The sequence below is a fragment of the Solanum lycopersicum genome, chromosome 5 (assembly GCF_036512215.1).
Source record: "Solanum lycopersicum chromosome 5, SLM_r2.1".
NCBI classification, from domain to species: Eukaryota; Viridiplantae; Streptophyta; class Magnoliopsida; order Solanales; family Solanaceae; genus Solanum; species Solanum lycopersicum.
The window spans coordinates 67,914,597-67,938,683 of NC_090804.1; the positions used below are offsets into that span (position 1 = coordinate 67,914,597).

General features: G+C 32.9%; 2 protein-coding genes across 4 annotated transcripts; both read left to right on the plus strand.

The window, feature by feature from the left end:
- The first annotated feature begins 2,948 nt into the window (after positions 1-2,948).
- Positions 2,949-5,516, plus strand: LOC101255400 (receptor-like protein kinase HERK 1). The gene has a single exon (XM_004239714.4). It carries the CDS (start codon positions 2,949-2,951, stop codon positions 5,382-5,384), a length of 2,436 nt encoding a protein of 811 aa, XP_004239762.1. The 3' UTR covers positions 5,385-5,516.
- A 1,563-nt stretch (positions 5,517-7,079) lies between these two features.
- LOC101255099 (protein RDM16) lies at positions 7,080-11,360 on the plus strand. Of its 3 annotated transcripts, none has more exons than XM_069297585.1 (7): positions 7,080-7,711; positions 8,090-8,173; positions 8,251-8,374; positions 8,709-9,167; positions 9,257-9,451; positions 9,565-9,725; positions 10,360-11,360. In XM_069297585.1, exons 4-7 carry the CDS (start codon positions 8,751-8,753, stop codon positions 11,234-11,236), a joined length of 1,650 nt encoding a protein of 549 aa, XP_069153686.1. In that variant the 5' UTR covers positions 7,080-7,711; positions 8,090-8,173; positions 8,251-8,374; positions 8,709-8,750; the 3' UTR covers positions 11,237-11,360. The 3 variants fall into 3 exon arrangements, with proteins under 3 accessions (XP_069153686.1, XP_010321364.1, XP_019069414.1); XM_019213869.3 differs by having other exon boundaries at positions 7,457-7,711; positions 8,256-8,374; XM_010323062.4 differs by having other exon boundaries at positions 7,130-7,711; positions 8,090-8,374.
- Positions 11,361-24,087: the final 12,727 nt, after the last annotated feature.

The window sequence follows — 24,087 nt, forward strand, 5'->3', positions numbered from 1 at the left end:
CAAAGTTTTTGAAAGTTGTGATCGTAAACATGACATAAATTCAATGTGAATATATAATAGTGTTATTAGGAGTAAAATAAGAAGTTTAGAATTAATATTTAAATATGTAAAACATTTTTTTTAATAATGATAGACTTAAAATAAAAGATAGTGACAATTAAGTATTTTAATCAAATAAAAATGTAGTTAAAATGGGCTAATCATATATTTTTTTTAAAAAAAAAGAAAAATATCAATTGAATTATGCAAAGAATAATGATAATAGGTATTATGTCAACATTATTAAAATAGATTCTCGAATCAACCAAACACTAAATAAAATCAAGAATTATTTAAAATTCTCAATTTATAAATATGAAGTTTCTAAATTCAAGCAATATTGCAAAAGAACCAAAATAGAAGCAAATCAAATTTTCTCTAGAAGTCATTTGTCCATATTAATAAATGACAAAAAATACAAATGAAATTAAATAACCACTTGTTATTATATGTTGCTATCAATTAGTTGTTTGGATTTTTCATTTTTGTGTATAAATAAAACGCGTTTTAGTAAGCATCAAGACAAGGACACATTAGCATATAGTCCATCTCCATTTGTTTGTTTCGGAACACAAATATTCAACATAATTTTATAAACGTCTATTTAACTTTTATTAATTTAATAAAAAAATAATTCAGTTATGTCTATGCATCAAAAGTAATGAAAATGTAAATTTTAATACTAAGTTGTCAAAATTTCTTACATAATATCAGATTCATGTAATACTATCTAAAAATAAATATTTCATTTTTTGACCTACTTAAAAAGAATTTAACGACGATTTATAATATGGTGAGAATAATATCGAAATTAGAAATTTTAACTAGAAAATTTCACGATAAAAAGTATGTCAACATGTTCAATTAAATCCCATTCATTAGTTATGCCCACAAATTTAAATATATCGATTTATTAAGTCTTGATTAAAGATTTATTTTTTAATATCTTTTTATATAATGGGTATATTGTCGATGTGACTTCCTATTGTAATTTATTACTCAAAAACTTAATATTTTTTGCTTCTCTTTGCGTGATACATAAAATTTATGACTTTAGTGCAATAAATTAAAATTTAATGGCCATGGATATATTAATTCTCTAAAATTATTTTTTGTTGAAGCTTACATCAAATCAATAAACAAATAAAATTAGTTAAGTAGGTGTGAACAATCAATGTATTTTTGACTAATTTAATGCATGCCCTTTACTTTCTACCAACAAAAAAAACAAAATTCTCAATTTCTTTTCTTGAAAAATTATTTATAAAAATATTTTTTTTTGCATGTTTATAAAAATTATTTATGAAGTAAAATTTTTGAAATATAATTGGATATGGATAAAAATAAATTATTAAATTTACGTAAATTTATAACAGACGCAATAAATTTATATATATATATATATATATATATATATATATATATATATATATATAAAATTTATGTAAATTTAATAATTTTTTTTATCAATATCCAATTATATTTTAAAAAATTTAGTTCATATATATATATATATATATATATATATATATATATACACACACACACACACATAAAATTTATGTAAATTTAATAATTTTTTTTATCAATATCCAATTATATTTTAAAAAATTTAGTTCATATATATATATATATATATATATATATATATATATATATATAAATTTATAACAAACACGATAAGTTTATCTTCTAAAAGTTTTTATTTCAATTAAAAAAAAATTCAATTATTATTTTAAATCATAAATTATAATTATTAAAATTTCTGATTTCACCGCTATATTTTTCGATAATGTACTATCATTTTCAAAGTCTCACATGTAACATGAGAGGCCTTATCCTAATAGCTGTTATCCTCTTTATTTTTCTTTGTAGCTTTGTTCATAATTCTATGCACCAATTTTGCCTTTGACTCTTAAGTTTATTTTATTATTTTAAAGTTCCTTTTAAATTCTTCCTTAGGAATTCTTCAAACACTATGTGCCACTTTTAACAAATATCAAAATAATTTATTTTTTTTTGCTTTCACTTTTTTGACTTTTTCTTAAGGTAATTGCATTCTTAGTCCTTTAATTATTAATACATTTTAATTTTAATCATTAAAATATCTAGCTGAACATATGTGTTTTTTGGTCCTTTTGTATGAGAAATATGTGATACATAGACTAACTTTTGAACTATATTAACCTAAAAAAAAATGGAAATATAAACGAGGACAATAAAATGCTTAGTGTAATCTCACAAGTGAAGTTTGAAAATGATAGATTGTACACAAATTTTACTCCTATTTTAAGATATAGAAGAACTGTTTTTTTTCTTTTTTTACAGACCTTCAACTCAACAAATAACATATCGATTAGAACTAAGCACAACGCATAGATAATCGCTAAGTGATTCATTAAATTAAGAAGATAAACGATCTAAGCGACTAAACTAAAGGTTAAATGTGCTTAACTAGAAATTTCAAGGATTAAAATCTTAATTTGTTGATATTTGAGGGACTAAAATTGCAATTTCCTTATTCTTAAAAACATAATCTTGCTTGTGTAGTTTGTGTTTTTCATCAATTTTTCTCATACACCAAATTGAACATAGAAATATATTTTTTCTCTCCATTTCTTAAAATTAGACTTCCAATTCTTGAATAATAAGTGCAACATAATTACACAAAGTTGACAACTTTTTTGTTTTTTCTTCACTTTTCTTGAAAATTTAGTCCATTTGGTGGTGTTGGGGGTTATTGATATCACATATAAAGTTCATTTCAAGATTCCAATTTATTTTTTTCCAATTTTTTTTGAAAGTTTAGTCCATTTGGTGTTTTGGGGTTCTAGTGAAATCAAATTTTAAAGTTCAAGATTTCATATTTTGAACAATGACTTAAAAATTGAGTCTTTTTTTTTAGTATTATGGATTTTGCAGTACTTCATTTGTTTGTTTTGGTATTGTCTGTGTTGTGTTTGATGATATGTGCCTTAGAGTTTGATCCTGTTGATAACTATCTCATAAACTGTGGTTCATTTGAAAATATTACTATAGGTGATAGAGTTTTCTTGGCTGATAACTTGAATTCCACTCAAAGGGTATTTGTTAATACAACTCTAGAGTCTATTCCATCTAGTTATAGTTCAAATCTTTATCAAACTGCTAGAATTCTTAATGAGAAATCGAAAATCAAGTTTTCGATCAAGAAACAAGGGCGCCATTGGATTCGCCTGTATTTCTATCCGTTTTCGTATGGAAATTTCAATCTAAGTACTGCTAAGTTCTCTGTTTCTGTTCAGAACTTCACTTTGATCAAGAGCTTTGAATCATTGAGTGGTCCTTTAGTAAAAGAATACACTTTGAACATTACTAGTACTAGTCTTGTTCTTAAATTTACGCCTTTTTCTAACTCGTTTGCGTTTGTAAACGCGTTGGAAATCATTTCACTTCCTGATGAGCTCATTCCTGTTGGTATTGGAACTGAAAGTTTGAGAGAACTAGCTTTAGAAACAGTTGTGAGGGTGAATATGGGAAATGTTGCAGTGTTGCCTCGAAATGATACCTCGTGGCGATCTTGGGAATCTGATGAAAGATACTTAACAAGTAGGAATCTTTTTCAGTTTGTATCGAGGATACAAGCTGTGAATTACACACGAGGAGGGCCTTCTAGGAATATCGCCCCTCCATCAGTGTATGGGACTGCTACGAGGTTGCAAGTGGATGATCCCGGTGTTTCTGTAAACATCACGTGGTTGTTTGATGTTGATCCTGGCTTCGACTATTTCATCAGGTTCCACTTTTGCGACATAGTAACTGGCCACAATGATCCAAACAAAGTAGGTGGCGACCATGAACTATTGTTCAATGTTTACATCAATTCCCAATTAGCTTCGAGGGACCTTGATCTTAAAAAGAAGACATCAAATGTCCTTGGTTCTCCGTATTACATGGATGTTGTTACAAGGTTAAAGAACACTCACAGCATTGGCATTAGCATTGGTCCAGCAGGTGTAGATAATGCATATCCGGACGGCCTCCTGAATGGTCTCGAGATCATGAAAATAAGCAATGTCAAGGGAAGTCTTGATGCCTCAGACGCTGAGATTCAGTCCTCGGTGCCTACTTCAAAGAAGACTAAAACATGGTTGATCATTGGATCAACTATTGGAGGATCGATCATTTGCATCGTTTTGGTTGTGGTGTCTATTCTCTTTTGCAGAAGTAGAATACGGACAGCTGCTGATGACTCAACAGAGGAAAATCATACAGCAGTTGGAGCCAAAGAAGCATCTATCGTTTCCAAGTCGAATATGGGGTACCTGTTCCCTCTTGTAGCAGTCCAGGAAGCAACCGATCACTTCAGTGAAAGCATGATCATAGGCTTTGGTGGTTTTGGAAAAGTTTACAAGGGAATTTTGAAGGATAACACAAAGGTGGCAGTAAAGAGAGGATTTCATCAATCACAACAAGGTCTTGCCGAGTTCATGACTGAAGTCGAAATGCTGTCTCAGTTTAGACATCGCCATTTGGTCTCACTGATCGGTTACTGTAATGAAAAGAATGAGATGATAATCATTTACGAGTACATGGAGAATGGAACTCTTAAGGATCATCTGTATGGTTCAGACCTTCCGAATTTGAATTGGACACAAAGGCTTGAAATTTGCATAGGATCAGCAAAGGGACTTCACTATCTTCATACCGGTTCTCATAAGGCAATCATCCACCGAGATGTCAAATCCTCGAATATACTTTTAGATGAAAATCTCCGGGCTAAAGTTTCTGATTTTGGACTATCGAAAATTGGTCCAGAAATTGATCAAACACATGTTAGTACTGCAGTGAAAGGAAGTTTTGGATATCTTGATCCAGAGTATTTGACAAGGCAACAACTAACCGATAAATCTGATGTCTATTCCTTTGGTGTTGTAATGTTTGAAGTCCTCTGTGGAAGGCCCGTTATCGATCCCTCTCTTCCTAGAGAATCGGTAAACTTGGTTGAATATGTGATGAAATGTTTAAGGACAGGAGAATCAGAGGCAATCGTTGATCCTAGGATTGCACACGAGATTACACCAGAATCCCAGATGAAGTTTGTAGAGACTGCTGAGAAATGCTTGGCTGAATATGGTGCAGACCGTCCGACTATGGGAGAAGTTTTGTGGAACTTGGAATATGCATTGAAACTTCAAAAAACAACACGAGAGAACGAGTTATCGGATAATCAGTTGGATGATAGTAGTGTCTTAAGTACAGAATACAGCATGGGAAGTATGGCTGATCTTGCTGGTGTTTCAATGAGCAAAGTTTTTTGCCAAATGGTAAAATCTGAAAACAAAGACTCATGTGATATATGTTAGGATAAAATGCAGGTACATCTAATGAACTCTGCTTATGTAATGTATATTTGTATTCTCTTTTCTTTAGATTTCTATGTTATATATAACAGATACTTGTGTTGCTTCAATTGATTTGAAGCCGCGGTTATACTATACGTACATAAATTTTTCATTAGAGAGGCTAGAGTGTACTCATACCTTTTCCACTACCTCGTTGAGATAGAGAGACTGTTTCCGAAAGACCCTAGACTCAGGTAAACATATATCAAAGCAAATTTGATGTTCTTTTACTATACTTTCATAAAGTCTCCAAGATTATGCAAATATGAGATGAACCTTTGTTAAATCATTTTGGCTTCTAAAGTTAAAAAATAGTTCTTGCTATAACTCAAATGAACTTTTCATTCTTGGAATAGTCATGGGATCTCCATGAATATAATTAAATCGTATTTCATTTCGAGGTCTATCTTTCTTTTCCTTTTTCGTTTGTTTCGAGAAATCTATTAATCAATTCCGGGAAAAGGGTCTTATATACCCCTTAACTTTGTCATTTAAAGCTGATATACCCCTCGTTATAAAAATGGCTCATATATGCCCTTACCGTTATACAAACGGCTCACATATACCCCTGCCGTTACAAAATGGCTCACATATACCCTTCATTTAACGGAAATTAAAAAATTAGTTTAAATTTATATTTGTTACTTCTAATTTTTTTCAAAAAATTATTTAGGGGTACATATGATTCTTTTATCAAAGTTCAAGGTATATTTTAATTTTTTTCATACATAAATTATTTTTTGACTTCTTTTATTATAATTATTTGAGTTTCTTATTCTTATTTTGTTTTTTCTTTCATTCCTTAGTTTAAAGAAAAAAATTTAAACTATTTTTTTTTGTGTGTATTTTAATTTAATTTCGTATTCGAAGAAAAAATTTGGTCATCTATACTAAGTTTTACTAGAATATTAGTGAAACATAAATAAATTTGATTATCAAAATAATATTTATAAATTAGTCATTAAAACAAAAAAAAAGTGAAAAAAATTATGTTTGACAAGGATTAAATTTACTCATATGGGATTATATTTTTTAGAAAAAAATAATAAAAATTTAGATTAAAATTATTATTTTTTTCATTTCCGTTAGAGGAAAAGGGTATATGTGAGCCATTTGTTTACAAGTAGGGGTATATATGAGCCACTTTTATAACGAGGGATATATCAGCTCTAAATGACAAAGTTGAGGATTATATCAGACCCTTTTCCTATCAATTCCAATTCTTTCCTTTTCTCTTCTTTTTCGATACATATGTATAAATTTTGTTCATGAATTAATAAAAATATGCAAAAGCTTTATTTGCCTATATCATTCTATGAGTATCTTCCTTTCTACGTATGGCATCGTCACTCACTTTAGTGACATTTACTCATTCAGAACTTAGTGACCACATGTCGTTTTCTTGTCGAAACATGGCGATCACGTGTCGTTTTCTCAATCAACGTAACGATCAACACCCTTTTTTTCGTATTCAAAATTAGAAATTTATTACGTGAATAAAATATAACAAATATACTATTGAATTCCCTTTGTCATAGCCTTCATTTTAGTTAATTTTTATTAGACAAAATTTATTAATTTCATAGTAGTATATATTTATTTATTTATTTATTTAAAAATATATAAGTACTTAAAACCCGACCCATTAGAGCGCCAAATCTCAAATCCATAAATCAGTACGAATTTGAAAGAAAAAAAAATTGATAATGGAGAGAGAAAAATCGAGTAAGAGAGAAAGAGGATCCAGGGACGGCGACGACGACGATCACCGCCGTAATCGCCACCGTGACGAGGAGAACCGAAACCGGTCCGATGATCGGCGACGTCAAGAGAGATCGATTGAGCGTGAAGGAAACAGAGATGTAGGTCACGATCGCGAGGATGAGAATCAACATCAATCCGATGATCGGCGACGAGATTGTGAGAGTGAAGGAAGCAGAGATAGAGCTTATGATCGTGAAAGGCGTGAGAAATCACGTGATCGCGATAGACGGGAGAAATCGTTTGAGTTGGAAGTTAACAGAGAGGGTTCAATGGAGAGAAGGAATTCGCGTAAGAGGAAAGATAGAGGAGAGAATGTGGATAAGAGGAATGTCGATGAGAAGAGAGCTAGGGATTCGGAGGTTAAGAAGGATAACCTGAGAGTTGGCGATGTGAAGTTGATGGATAAGGAAGATGTGGAAATCGATGAAGAAAAGAAGGGAAAAGGATGTGAAATGAGAACTGTGAAGGAAGAACCGAAACCGGAGCCCTATGACGATGGACAGGATGTTGATACCATTGATACTGTGAGTTTTTTTGTTTCAATATTGTTCTTCCAAGTTGTATATCACATTTACATTGTTGTGTTAATTTTACCTATGTTTGTATATGTCTTGCTTAGTTCTTATTGTCATGCACCTTTATTACTGGGATACGATGCTGCATACTTCTGCATTGTCTTTATGAATTACATTTCCTAGTTGTTGTTGAAATTGCACACAAGGGTTGTGGCCTCCCTTATGATGTCTTAAGAAGTCTGTAATCTGGTTTCTTTTTTATTTTATAGAGCTTAACTCGACTAGTCTGGCACGTCTTGTTTCTCAGTTGCATGTTATTGTATATACTATTGTTCCTTTCATCAGGATGTTTGTCCTGATTTATGTATTTGACTTTCTTATTTTCAGAGTGTAGCAATGGGATCATTCAGTGCAGCATCAAGGACTTCCCCTGATAAACCTTTGACTCTTAGTGATTCTCCTGCTACCAAGGTATCTTCAATTTCTACCACAACTGAAAATAAGGGAGTTAATATTAACAAATTTCATAAGGTTCTTGGGAAATCTAGTACAGATGGGGCAGCTCATGACACTGGCAAGAGTGCAATCTTATCCATTGATGCTAAAGGAAATGCATACGAGCTCAAACAAAGGCATAAAGTGCTGAAAGAAAAGCTTAAGAGGATTCCTTTGGTAAGTTTTGCATCTAAACACACAGCATATTTCTACAGTTTGTAACTCTGTTCTCCTTTTACCTTGGCTCCCTATTCCTATCTTGTTCTTTAGTGGGAAATGAGAAGCACTACATGATTAAACCTAAGTTGCTCGGACTCTCCAAATATGTTGCCTCACCCGACATCATTTTTGAAGAGCCCGAGCAACTTAGATTAAAAGTACGCAGAAGGGCCTTAGATAGAAGAGCTTCTTCTTCTTTTTTTTTCCTTTTCCCTCCTAGGTTTAAGGGAAGCCTCCTTTGTTTTGTCAAAGATCTTAAACTGTTATTTATGTCCTCTTTTAATTTCTGTAGTTAAACAAGGGTGCCAACTCTACGAGAGATGGAAGTTCACAAATGGGTTCCAGGGAGAGCCTTAAAGCCCATTCAACCAATGTGGCAATATTGCCACCACCAGTTGCATCTTCAAATGCAGAGATATTACCCACTCCAGGTTCAGCACGTAGCACATCAACTATAGCTACCACGGTATCTGCAAATATGCTACCGAGTAGCTTGCCTCATGTTGTGGGCCTCACAGCACAGAGCTATGAAGCGATAAAGCGTGCGCAGGAGTTTTCTGCTAAGATTGAATTCCGGCAGGACCCGGAATGTCCCTCCCTCATTAACATGTTTCCTGGGCAAATGCCTCCAGAGGTTACAATTCAGCCAAAACTTGCTAAAGCCCCTGTTCTTCGTTTGGATGCATTTGGCAGGGAAATTGATGAGCAGGGAAATGTGGTCAATGTGCCTAAGCCATCTAGCACCCTTAAGGTATGGCCCATACATGTTCAGGCCATCTTTTTTAGTATTTCTATATTTATTCAAATTTCTTGTGGTGCTGACTTTGGGTTGTTGTGCAGGTAAACATCAATAAGCAGAACAAAGAGAACTTCCAACTTCTCAAACCTGAACTTGACATTGATCCTGATAAAAATCCTCATTTTGATCCGAGGATGGGCATTGACAAGAACAAAATATTGAGGCCCAAGAAGATGTCATTTCAATTTGTGGAGGAAGGTAAATGGTCCCGAGATGCAGAAATAATCAAGTTAAAGGTACTCCATGATTTGTTCTCGTTGTATTTTCTCATTCTTTTGTGATTCTCTCTTTATTCTTCTTATTACTCTTAATTTGGTCTTATTAACTATGAAATTTTTGATTTTTCAAGAGCCAATTTGGTGAATTACGAACGAAGGAGCTGAGGACAAAGCAAGAGCAATTGGCAAAGGCAAAAGCAGAGCCTGACATAAATCCAAATCTTATTGAGGTGTCAGAGAGGATTATCACCAAAGAAAAATCAAAGGAACCAATCCCTGATGTTGAGTGGTGGTAAGTTGTTACAATCTCCCTTCTTGTTACTTTTTTTGGTCTATCATGTGTTTCCCCCTCCGGTGGACCCTTCATCTGTCTCCTCACTCGATGTTGAAGCCACTATGCGTTGTGTTTTTAGTGAGTTCCACAGATGGAAGTGGATCTTGAACACTACTGGTCTTGTGTCTAATCATTGGACTGATAATTGTTTTGATGGATCTGTGTCCTGGGTGCTTCTAGTCTGTGTACATCACTTATAACGTGACTTCTCTCCTTGATGTGGTTATGGTCTCTTATCTTGGCACTATCCTATCTGCCACACTTCACACACTCTGGATGTGTTCGTGTGATGTGAATTTCTCTCCCTTTTTAACATAACCCTCGTTTAAGAAGAATCCTATAAAATTGACATCTGCTACTATCAGCGGTCCACACAACTGGTATTGTGCAATTATTATAATGTGATTGGAAGGACTTAACTTTTCCATATTTTATTCAATTTACATGATATGTGGATGATCCCATGCCCCATGGTGTGATCTCCAAATTTCCTTTATAGCTATGCTTACCTTGTTTTAATCTTCTTAATTCCGAAAAATGATGACTTTGACTAGACACCAAGTATTTCTTGTTTCTTCATCTGATATGCCAGGGAAGCTCCTCTGTTACGATCTGGTGCTTATGGTGTTATGGTCGACGGTAACTTAACTGATGATACATTGAAGATGGAGAGGATCACCATTTATGTGGAACACCCCCGTCCTATTGAGCCTCCTGCTGAACCTGCTCCACCTCCTCCACAGCCATTGAAGCTGACCAAGAAGGAACAGAAGAAAATGCGCACCCGGCGCCGTATGGATCAGGAGAGAGAAAAGCAGGAAATGATACGTCAGGGCCTGTTAGAACCACCAAAACCAAAAATTAAAATGAGCAATCTTATGAGAGTCCTTGGATCAGAAGCCACTCAGGATCCCACAAAGCTTGAAAAGGAGATTAGAAGTGCTGCTGCTGAGCGAGAGCAGGCTCATATAGACAGAAATCTTTCTCGGAAGCTCACTCCTGATGAGCTTCGTGAGAAGAAAGAAAAGAAACTCTTTGACGACCCAACTATTGCGCCAGAGACAGTAGTTTCAGTATACAGGATCAATGACCTTTCACACCCTCAATATTGCTTCAAGGTCGATGTCAATGCACGGGAGAATCACATGACCGGGTGTGCGGTTATCTTGGGAGATATAAATGTGGTGGTAGTTGAAGGTGGTAAAAAGTCTATCAAGCGATATGGGAAACTAATGCTTAGGCGAATAGATTGGGCTGCTGCTGTTAAGAAAGAAGACGATGACGAAGATGAAGATAAGCCTCTCAACAAGTGTGTGTTAGTCTGGCAAGGGACTGTTGCTAAATCGAGCTTTCGTAGGTTTTTGGTTCACGAGTGCAGGACTGAGGCTGCTGCTCGTAAGGTCTTTGCTGATGCTGGGGTTCTTCATTACTGGAATTTAGCTGTAGACTTCATAGATGATGAACTTTAATTTCTAGGGAAATCCTCACTTTGAACTCGAATCTCTAGACATTTTGTTTGACTGTGTCACACTTACATGGAAGACATTTTCTGCGGTTCAAGACATCGGAGGAATAAAACAGTAGTTCAAGACATTTTCTTTAACTCATTACAGAGGTCCTTATAAAGTTTTTTTGGAATTTTGTATTGATGCTCCAAGACGCTAGATCCATAAGCTAATACACACAAAAAACAAAAAAAAGTTGCTTAATTCCTAAAAGTTGGCTCGTAAACAAAAATACGTCTTAAAATGGTGGGATTACATATAATTGTCATAACTCAAATTACATCCTAGACGTGACATAACATATAAGACCCCGAAAGGTTATGCACAAGCCACTTGACATACATATATACAACATCATAGAGAAAAGTGAAAACCATGAAGACATATAAGTGGAAGTACATCAACGTCTTGACAAGCCCTCTATTACATCAAAAGAGTGGTTGAGACGTAGCCCGTACACCACATACACGATCTGAAAATGAAAACATAAGGATAGCAATAAATGTGGCGTTGTCCTCGAAGTATGAGGACTCACCAAGTCTTCAAATTCTCCAAGGGCAACTAGCTCGAAGGGAAGGAGAAAAAGCGCCACACATTACATTATTAAACAATGTAGGCACAAGTATACATTAGTATATGGAACATACTAAGTATAAGGGATATGCACAAAGATGAAAACATGGTCATAAACGGACATAATAGGAGCACATGATATGCATGACAAACCTAAACGTAGTAAAACTTATAAAGAATGTCCATTGCTAGGGTCTTAACGGACATCCATGAAAAATTTAAGCAAAAACAAACTGTAATTCCATATCACCAAAAATTCATAGCCCACAAAAATCAACAAAATGGGGGTTTACTTGCTCTGGGCTCGTTTGACTTTGAAAATGGGTTTGTTTGTTTGTGGGAACCAACTGACTCCATTGCAAAGGTCTTAACTGACGTCCACGAAAAATTTCGACAAAAAAATTTGAAATTCTGGATCAACAAAAATTCGTGGACTAAAGAACACTTACCTAACCTTGGACTCATTTGACCTTGAAAATGGGTCAGTTTGCCTGTGGGGACCAAATGGATCCATTGCTAAGGTCTTAACGGACGTCCATGAAAATTTTCACAAAAAAAATTCAGAATTCCGAATCACTAAAATTCATGGACTATAGCACACGAAAATCGTCAAAATCGGGGTTAACCTGCTCTAGGCTCATTTGACCTTGAAAATGGACCGTTAAAACCGCTAGGACCAATTGACTCCATTGCTGAGGTCTTAAAAGACGTCCATGAAAAATTTCGGCCAAAAACAATCGAAATATCGAATTATCAAAAATTCATGGACTATGCACATGAAAATCGCCAAAATATGGGTTTACGTGCTGTGGGGCTTGTTTGCCCATCAAAATGGGACGGTTGGCCCGTGGGGACACCCTGACTTATTTCTAAGGTCATACCATACGTCCACGATTTTTTTTCCCAAAAAAATAAGAAAGTCTACATCACCAAAAATTCATGGAGTATAGCACATGAAAATCGACAAAATAAAGTTTACGTTATCTGGCTAGTTTGACCTTGAAAATGGGTTGGTTTTCCCATATGGACCAACTAACTACATTACTAAGGTCTTAACGGACGTCCATTAAAAATTTTGGCGAAACAAGTTTGGAATTTCGGATCACCAAAATTCCATAGACTATAGCACACAAAAATTGAGAAAATGGGGATTTACCATCTCTAAACTCGTTTTACCTTGACAATGGGTTGGTTTGTCGTGGGGGTCAAGTGGATCCAATGCTAAGGTCTTAATAAAGGTCCATAAAAAATTTCGGCACGAAAAATCCGTAATTCTGGATCACCAAAAATCCATAGACTATAGCACATGAAAATCAGCAAACTGGAATTTACTAGCTCTGAGACTCGTTTGACCTTGAAAATGGGTGGGTTTGCCAGTGGGACCAAATGATTCCATTTCTAAGGTCTTATCATACGTCTATCAAAATTTTTGGCAAATGAAAATTTGTAATGGCGGATCACAAAAAATCCATAGACTACAACATCCAAAATCGGAAAAATAGAGGTTTACTTGCTCAGAGGCTCATTTGATCTTGAAAATGAGTCGGTTGGCCTGTGGGGATAAACTGACTCCATCGCTAAGGTCTTGACGGAGGTTCATAAAAGTATCGGCAAAAAAAAACTGGAATTTTGGATTATTAAAAATCCATGGACTATAGCACACCAAAATAGGTAAAATGGGAGATTTACCTGCTTCGGAAATTGTTTAACCTTGAAAATGGGTCGTTTGGGCCGTCAGGGCAAACTTTCTCCATAACTAAAGTCTACGGACGTCCACAAAAAATTTGGGAAAAAAGAAGTCAAAATTCTGAAGCACCAAAAAAAGATCATGGACTATAGTACACAAAAATTAGTGAAATGAGGAGTTTACCTACTTCGGGGCTCGTTTGACCTTCAAATGGACCGTTTTGGCCATCAGATTCAACTAGCTCCATTGATAACGTCTTAACGAATGTCCACGAAAAATTTGGGGAAAACATACATCGAATTCTATATCACCAAAAATCCATAGACTATAGCAGATGAAAATTAGCAAAATAGGGGGTTGGTTTACCTTCTTTGAGGCTCGTTTGACCTTCAAAATGGGTTGTTTTGACCGTCAGAGCCAACTAGATCCATAACTAACGTCTTTACGAACGTCCAAAAAAAATTGGAAAAAAAGACGTCGAAAATTCTGCATCACCAAAAAAGATTGTATAATATAACACACAAATATCGGCAAAATGAGGGGTTTACCAACTCCGAGGTTTGTTTGACCTTCAAAATGGTTTGTTTTACCGTCACGGCCAACTAGCTCCATATATAACGTCTTAACTGACGTCTACAAAAAATTTGAGAAAAAAGACGTTGAAATTTTGGATCACCAAAAATCCATAGATTATAGTACTAGAAAATCGGTAAAATGGGTATGCCTGCTTCAGGGCTCGTCTGACATTGCAAATAGGTCATTTTGGCCATCAGGGAAAAATGACTCCATAGTTAATGTATTAACTGATATCCATGAAAAATTTGGCAAAAAGACGTTGATCACAAAAAATTCATGAACTATACCAAACGAAAATTGATAAAATGGAGATTTTATTTGCTTTAGGGCTCGTTTGACCTTCAAAATGGTTTGTTTTGGACGTGAGGGTCAATGGCTTCATAAATAACGTCCAAAAAAAATTTGGGCAAAGAAAACATCGGAATTCAGGATTACAAAAAAATTGTGAACTAGAGCACACAAAAATCGACAAAATTAGGGGTTTACCTGCTCCGTGGATCATTTAACCTTCAAAATGGTCTGTTTTGGCTGTCAGGTCCAATTGGTTCCATAGATAACCTCTTAACAAACGTACATGAAATATTTGGACAAAAAAGATGTCAGAAATTCGGACACCAAATTTCATGGACTATAGTACATGAAAATCAGCAAAATGGGGTATACCTGCTTTGGGGCTTGTTTAACCTTGAAAATGGGTTTTTTGGCCGTCAGGGCCAACTATCTTCATAGATAACGTCTTAACGGACGTCCCTAAAAAGTTTGGGCAAAAAAGACGTCATAATTTCTGATCACCAAAAATCTATAGACTATAGTACACGAAAATCGGCAAAATGAGATATATTGACTTCGGAGCTCGTTTTACCTTGAAAATGAGTTGTTTTGATTGTTAAGGTCAACTGGCTCCATAGCTAACGGCTAAACGAACCTCCACAGAAAATTTGGGAAAAAAGACGTCGTATTTCAGATCACCAAAAATCCATGAACTATATATAACACATGAAAATCAACAAAATAGGGGGATTACTTACTTCGGGGCTTGTTTGACCTTCTAAATGGATCGTTTTGACCGTCAGGGGACACTATATCCGTAACTAACATCTGAACGGGAATCCACAAAATATTTCAGAAAAAATGACATCTAAATTCTGGATCTCTAAAAAAATTGTGGACAATATAGCACACAAAAATCTGTAAAATGAGGGGTTTACCTGCTCCAAGGCTCATTTGACCTTCAAAATGGTCCATTTTTGCCATTAGGGCCAACTGACACAATTTACAACATCTTAGCGTACGCCCACGAGAATTTGTGCAAAAAATACGTCAGAATTCTAAATCATAAAAAATCCATGGATTATTGTACACAAAAATCAGCAAAATAGGGTATACCTATTTCGAGGTTCGTTTGACCTTGAAAATGGGCCGTTTTGGTTTTCAGGGCCAACTAGTTCCATAGCTAATGTCTTAATAGATGTCCACAAAAAATTTTATCGAAAAGGACATCAGAATTACGGATCACCAAAAACCCATTAATTATAGCATACGAAAATCGATAAAATAGGGGGTTTACCGACTTAGGGCTCATTTGACCTTCAAAATGGGTGATTTCGATCGTCAGGTCCAACTGTCTTTACAGATAACATCTTAACACACATCCACGAAAAATTTGGTCAAAAAAGAAGTCAAAATTTTGGATCACAAAAAAAGATCATGGGCAATAGCACACAAAAATCAGCAAAATGAAAGGTTTACCTACCCTGGGACTCGTTTGACCTTCAAAATGGTCTGTTTTGGCCATCACGTGTAACTACACCCAAAGATAATGTCTTAATGAACGTCCATGAAAAAATTGGGCAAAAAGACGTCGGTCTAAAAATTCATGGACTATGACACACCAAAATCAGCAAAATTGGGTATACCTGCTTCGGGACTCGTTTGACCTAAAAATGGTTTGTATTGACCTTCAGGGACAACTGACGCAATGGCTAACGTTTTAACGGATGTCCACAAAAAATTTATGCAAAAAAGACCTTTGAATTCCGGATCACCAAAAATTCATGGACTATAGCACACGAAAATCAGAAAATTAGGGGTTAACCTGCTTCAAGGCTCGTTCTACCTTCAAAATAGGCCATTTTGGCTGTCAGGACCAACTGTTTCCATATCTAATGTCTTAACGGATGTCAACAAAAAATTTGGGCAAAAAAACATTGAAATTCTGGAACATATAAAAAGATTATGGATTATAGCACACGAAAATCAGTACAATGAGGGGTTTACCTGATCGGGGCTCGTTTGACCTTCAAAATGGTCCGTTTAGCCGTCAAGGTCAACTGACTCCATAAATAACATCTTACAGAACTCGACAAAAAATTTTGGCAAAAAATACGTGGAGATTCTGGATCACCAACAATTCATAGACTGTAGCACACGAAAATCTACAAAATGGGGAGTTTATCAATGTCGGGGCTCGTTTGACCTTTAAAATGGATCATTTTGTCCATCAGGGCCAACTTGCTCTATAATTAACGTCTTAACAGATGTCCACAAAAAAATTTGACAAAAAAAATTTGAAATTTTGGATCACCAAAAAAGATCGTGAACTAGCACACGAGAATACGCAAAATAAGCGGTTTACCTAATTCGGAGCTCGTTTGGCCTTTAAAATGGCCAGTTTGAGCGGTTAGAGACAACTGGATCCGTAGCTTAACGTATTAAAGAACGACGACAAAAAATTTTGACACAAAAAAGTCAAAATTTTGAATCACAAAAAATAAACGTAGACTATGGCACACGAAAATTGACAGAATGAGGACTTTACCAATTTGGGTGCTTGTTTTACCTTAAAAATGTTCTGTTTTGGCAGTCTGGGACATATTTCTCCATATATAATGTCTTAACGTAAATCCACAAAAAGTTTGGACAAAAAAGACGTCAAATTTCGGACCACTTGGCTCGTTTGACCTTCAAAATGGTCTGTTTGGGACGTCTGGACCAATTGGCTCCATAGTTAATATCTTCACAGACGTCTACCAAAATTTTGGGAAAAAAATGTCGAAATTCTGGATCACCAAAGTTCATGGACTATAGTACACGAAAATCAGCAAAATGGGATATACCTTCTTTGGAGCTCGTTTGACCTTGAAGATTGACCGTTTTGAACATCAAGGCAAACTGGATCCACAGCTAACGTTTTAACGGACATTCACGAAAATTTTGGACAAATAAGACGTCGAAATTCTGGATCATCAAAAATTCATGGATTATAGCACATAAAAATCAACTAAATGGGGGGTGTACCTGCTATTGGGCTTGTTTACCTTTAAAATGGGTTGGTTTGGTTGTCAAGGCCAACTGGCTCCATAGCTAATGTCTTAAAGTAAATCCACAAAATATTTAGGCAAAATAGACTTCTGGATTTTGGATTACCAAAAAAAGATTGTTGATTATAGCACACCAATATTGGCAAAATGAAGGGTTTACCTGCTCCAGGCCTCGTTTGACTTTCAAAATGGTTCGTTTTAGCCGTCAGGGGCAACTACATCAATAGATAACATCTTAAGGAATGTGCACAAAAATTTTAGGCAAAAAAGACGTCAGAATTTTGGATAACCAAAAATCCATGAACAATTGTACACGAAAATTGGCAAAATGGGGTATACGTGTTTCAGGGCTCGTTTGACTTTGGAAATGGTTCGGTAGGGCCAACTGGATCCATAACTAACGTCTTAACGGATGTCCACGAAAAAGTTAGGCCAAAAAGAAGTTGAAATTCTCGATCACCAAAAATCTTTGGACTATTGCACACGAAAATCGATAAAATAAGGGGGGTTTACCTACTCCAGGGCTCGTTTGACACTCAGAATGGGGGTTTTGGACATCAGGTCAACTGGATCCATTTCTAAGTCTTAACGGACATCCACAGAAAAATTGAGTTTATAATACGACGGAATTTTGGATCACCATAAAAGATCGTGAATTATAGCATACGAAAATCGACAAAAAGAGGTATACCTGCTTCGGGGCTCGTTTAACCTTGAAAATGGGATATTGTGGCTGTCAAGACCAATTGGATCTATAGCTAACATCTTAATGGACGTCCATGAAAAATCTGACAAAAAAGACATCTGAAATTTTGGATCACCAAAAGATCATGAACTATAGCACACGAAAATTGGCAAGATGAGGGGTTTACCTGTTGTGGGCTCGTTTTACCTTCAAAATGGTCCGCTTTTGTTGTCTAGGCCAACTGACTCCATAGATAATGTCTTAACGGACGTCTATAAAAAATTTAGACAAAAAGATGTAGAAATTCTGGATCACCAAAAAAGATCGTGGACTATATCACGCCTACGAAATCAACAAGATGAGGGGTTTACTTGCTTTGGGCTTGTTTTACCCTCAAAATGGTTTGTTTTGCCTGTCAGGGCTAACTGGCTCCATAGACAACGTGTTAATGGACGTCCACAAAAAATTTGGGATAAAAAGGTATCGGAATTCTTGATCCCCAAAAATCATTGGACTATAGTACACAAAAATTGGCAAAATGGGGTATACCTGCTTCGAGGCTTGTTTGACCTTGAAAATGAGTTGTTTTCGCCGTCAAGGCCAACTAGGTCCATAGCTAATGTTTTAACAGACGTCCATGAAAAATTTGGGCAAGAAAAAATGTCAAAATTCTGGATCACCAAAAAAGATCGTGGACTATAGCACACGAAAATCGACAGAATAAGAGGTTTACCTGCTTTGGGCTCGAAAAATTGAGAAAATTTACTGATTCCTATCAAGCACACATATTTTAGAAAATTTATATTACTAATACATACGGAAAAATCAAGATTCAATGATTCTTGTTTAGTGAAACATAAAATACATAAAAGAGTGATATCTAACTTTCGAAAACAATGACTATCATTTATTTCAGAAAATTCATGAAATAATGCGCAAAAAAAAAAGTGATACTCCCTTCGTCTCATTTTATACGTCACCTTTTGGATTTCAAGAGTCAAACAAGTTTATCTTTGACCATAAATTTTCGTAGATCTTTTAAACATTTTGAATTATCATTTATTGTGACTCATAGTACTTTTTACGTAGTTTACAAATATATAAATTTCATTTCAAAAAAATTGAAGATTCCATGCATAAATTTCTGATTAAACTTAAATCATTTGACTCTCAATACATAAAAAATGTCATATAAATTGAGACAGAAGAAGTATAATCTCCGAATTATGTTCTGTGACACACAAGCTCCAATTAATGATGTTCGCCTTTTGAAAACAATGAATATCATTTAATAAATTGTCGTCAACGTAACCACAAAATTTAAGCTTGACTCTACATATATTCCAAAAAAACTTAAAACCCAAAATCAAGTCGATAATCAAAATGTAAAAAATACAAAATTACTAACTTAATAACTCGATACTGATAAATCAATAATAATATTTTTTATTTAATTTACCAATTAAATCGATTTTTGCACACGCCTAACTAAAATCTATCCAAATTCAAACGTAGTCTTCCTCGTGATTCCTTTTTTTGGGTATACTTCACGTTTCATTTCTAGAAAATCTTATATATTGATTTTTATTTTTATTTTTATTTTTTGTATATGATCCATACCTTCTAATAAATTGTTCAACAAGTTTGATTTATCAATTTTATTTTTTCTACATTTAGCACCTTTCGTGTTTAAACATCTTAAATAAAATCATTAAAGTCAAAACTCAAAAGAAAACAAAAAAAAAACTATTCTTTCAGTCTGATATTTGATGCTCATATTGAAGCACTGATTAAATTCGATGCACCGCGAGTGCTGGCGGTCCTAATAAAAAAAATCATATTCATGACTCAAACTCGTGATTCCTGATAAAGGATGAAGTAGTCCTATCACTGATCCGTAACTTATGTTGGTTTAAAAAATAAATTTGGTAACATGTATCCCATGCATGAAGAGTATAAACACAAATAAAATTTTGCCAATACTTTGATGTTGCGTTTCATAATGCACATAAAAAGTTTGTTTTTATTTGGTTGCTTTTTTCTTGAATTTCAATGTGTGACTTAAACTTTCGTACTATAGTGTATAACCTACTTTTTTTGTATATACTAATTTTCTTGATAACTTGAGGAGAATATATATAACCCTTCTTTGAGAAGTCGTCGTAATAATGTAAGTTAAAAATAAGGTTTGAAAATAAGTGAATTCAACATCGACTATATATAATTATAAAAAAATTAAAGTTATAACGTATATAGTATAATTTTTCAACGAAAAAAATTAGATAATCACCCTTTCACTTTAACTTGTAATTGAAACTCTAGCTCAGCGTTGCCAAAAAAAATTAAAGAATTTTAATCAAAAATTCAAATTTACGCAATTCAAATTTAATCAAAAATCTAATGCAGACGCCGAACTACACTTACGTTGCTACAAACGTGGATGGATAATTGTAAGAAGATATGTACGTAGTTCCATGCATGTTTTTAATTTTTGCATGTGTTGGAGTTGAATTTTGATGAAATACTTTTATTGTATAGTTGAAATCAAATCAAAAAGCAAACTTGTTAAGTATCATGCCGTGGCAAAGTCAGAAGTTTCATTAAGAATTAATATTTAATAAATAACTGTACAAAATTTATATAACTCAAGCGACTTCATAAAGATATCGAAAATATTGGAAAAGTAAAAGAATACTAAGAGAAACAATTTTTTTTTTAAAAAAATGACTTAAGAAGTTAGAGAATAGTATATATTATTCAACTATAGACAATTTAAATTAGTGCAACAAATTATTCAATATGAATTATTTTTTAACGTTATAAAAATGTTTTCCATAAGAATTTATAATTTGGAAGTAACAAAAGCCGACTTAATTATTGGTCAAAATAAAGGATGAGAATACAATAATTTTGACAAGACTTTCCACCAAAAACATTTTTTGTTCAATGATTTGGTATTCAAAATTTATTAATCTAATTATATTGAAATCTCATAAAATAGACTTTCGAAATTTAAATTCGATACATTAAAGTTATAGCTTTTGAGAAATATTTATATAGTATGTAAGTGTTTTTAAAATCTTATTATACATTTAATTGTATATAACAAACATTGCTTGATAATTTGGACCTTTTGCGTTTTTTTTGTGTGGGGGTGGGGGGTTAACACTTCTCACACTTCGGAATAGAGACGAGATTTGAAGTTAATGAATTCTAAAGTTGTTATTTAACATAAATGTATATATATGTATGATACAATTTTAATTTTTAATATAAATATAAGATCTATGTAATTCGTTACAATACGCTTCTAAAATTCTATAGTCATACACTTGAGTTGGAACCATAATTTGAAACTTTAAAGTTTTAAATTCTTAAATAATTACCTTAGATGAGTGTTAGTAATTGAGTTTTAAATTAATTTTATTTTATTTAGTAAGCTTTTTAAGTGGGCGGAGCCACCTTGGTACAAGGGGCTCCTTCGACGGAATATTATGTTATTTATACGTGGTTAAATTAATATTTTATATATATATAGTAAATATCGAATCCTCTTTGGCTATTTCATCTGTTTATTTCTACGAATTTTGAATCCCTTATTGAAAATTCTGAATTCGTCATTTTGATCATGACCAATTAATTGCACTAATAATAAAGAAAATTACAAGTTAGATAACTATAAACTCATTAAATATATTCATCCAAAAAAAGCCACTCCATGCATGTGTTAAGAGTTTGAATTTTGATGTAACACTTCTTAGTTGATGAAGTATGAATATAAATTCAAATATAAACTGCATTTAACCCTTTTTGACTTTTTTCCTCTATAGGTGACGGTGATAAAATAGGGTTGGCTTCATTTATTGCACATATATATTAAAAAAAAAAATTATAAATTTTGTTTTACAATATACTCTTCGTCCGAAATTATTTGTCATGTTGCGCTTATCGAAAGTTAATTGGCCAAAGTGGAAGAGAAGAAAATGGTAGAGAGATTCGGCATGGTGCTCACTGAACCTCCGTAATATCTAACAACTCGAGTCTATGTCGGTCATATAGAACACCAACACATAGTTTGACTAATTTTCAAAGGTAAAATAAATCACATTAATTCGATATTTTAAACAGAAAAATCAGATATTCTAAAACTACATGAAAAGTACTATAAATTACAACTTTTTTGCATATTAATATAATGAAAAAAATACATCTTAAAATGTTAGTCAAAGTTTTTATAGTTTGACTCTTAAAATAGAAATTATGATAAATAATTTCAGACGGATGGAGTAGTGTCTTTAAAGTTATGTTGATTTTATTAGTAGATGTATTTTGATTGAATTAATATGGAAGAAAAAAATATTTGATACTTATATTTAGTCTTCGATGAAAATTTATTTTTATCATGTGTTTTTTTCAGTAGAGTGGGAAAATCATGTTTTATGTATAATAAATTTTTTTTATTGATTTGAGATATGAACTTTATGTACTTTATGTGTTTCGCGTTAAAATTATTTAATTTTTAAATAAATTTAATATCGATATTCTGAATCCGTCTTTGAACAAGTAATAATTTTGAATTGAAAATAATTAGAAATTGCCACATAAAAGAATATGTAATAAGTTAGCTAGCAGATCGGTTTATCTGTAATTTACCTAACAACTTTTCGTGACTTCAACAATATTTATATATATAGCAACAAAAATATCTTTCATTCTTTAATTTAAACTTAAAATTGCGATATCTATATTTAAAAATTTGAAATTTTAAAAATGTATTGATCAATTTGAAAAAAATATCGATATAATATATGAGCATTTAGAAATTTCATCATCCGAAAAAAACGTCTCGAGGGTTAGAGAAGAGAGGAAAAGTGTATATATATATATAAAAGAAATTAAATTAATTGAAGGCTATAGACTATAGTTTTTTTTAAAAAAATATTTTGTGGGATCTTTTAGATTTATGTAAATATGGGTATCACATGTTTCTTTTTACAATATCTAACAAATATGAATATATTGGTCCCATAAAGTGAACGCAAATATGAAATTGTTCTTAAAAAATATCTTTGTAATTGAAAAAAAAAAGAATTATTTTGAATCGCAACGCCACAAGTTATTATTTTAGCGGACGTATTTGGATTTCTCCTCTTCGTTGTTAGTATAAGAAAATGCAAATGAATTCAGAGATAAAAAATTATGACATATTCAGTATAATTTCATAAATGAATTTAGAGAAAGATAATGAGTATATCGTTTTACGCGCGTGTCTTTCTAAAGATAAATTGTTTCTATCAAACTAAGTATTATGACTTATTTCATTACATTTATGTAGTAATATTAACAATTAAAACATATACAATTAAGTGTTACTATATTTTTAACAAATTAGAAAACTTTCTAAACTCATGCATAAGGTTAGTTAAATAAGAATTAAAATAATAATTATTTTTGAGACACATTTTTTAAATAAGAATTAACAAATTTAAATATTTTAGACACAATAAATAAGAATTAACAAATTTAAAAGTGTACTTATTTTTGGATAATATTATCCTAAAATAAATAATAAACACTTATTCCTTTAAAGGATACTTTAATACACAAAAATAATTTTTATTACTAATTCAAAGACACTTATTTTATTTAATTACAAAAAAAAAAAAAAAAAGATTAAACACGCATTCAATCTCTAAAATAAGAATTTTATTTTTATTTAAAATCAATTTTTATCCTTTTAAAAGATCACTTGATTATATACATGTATAATCATTATTATTTATATTAATATTACTATATAATATAAGAGGTTAGAAAAGTAGTTTTTCGTCAACATGTATTTGACTAATTAACAATTGCACTTTCTCTTAATAGGGTAATTTTTCATGCCCTTTTTGTAATTTAATTACTCCATTTTCTTATATTTTAACTACAAAATAATTTATAATAAACTATCGGTAATTAGTATTTAATA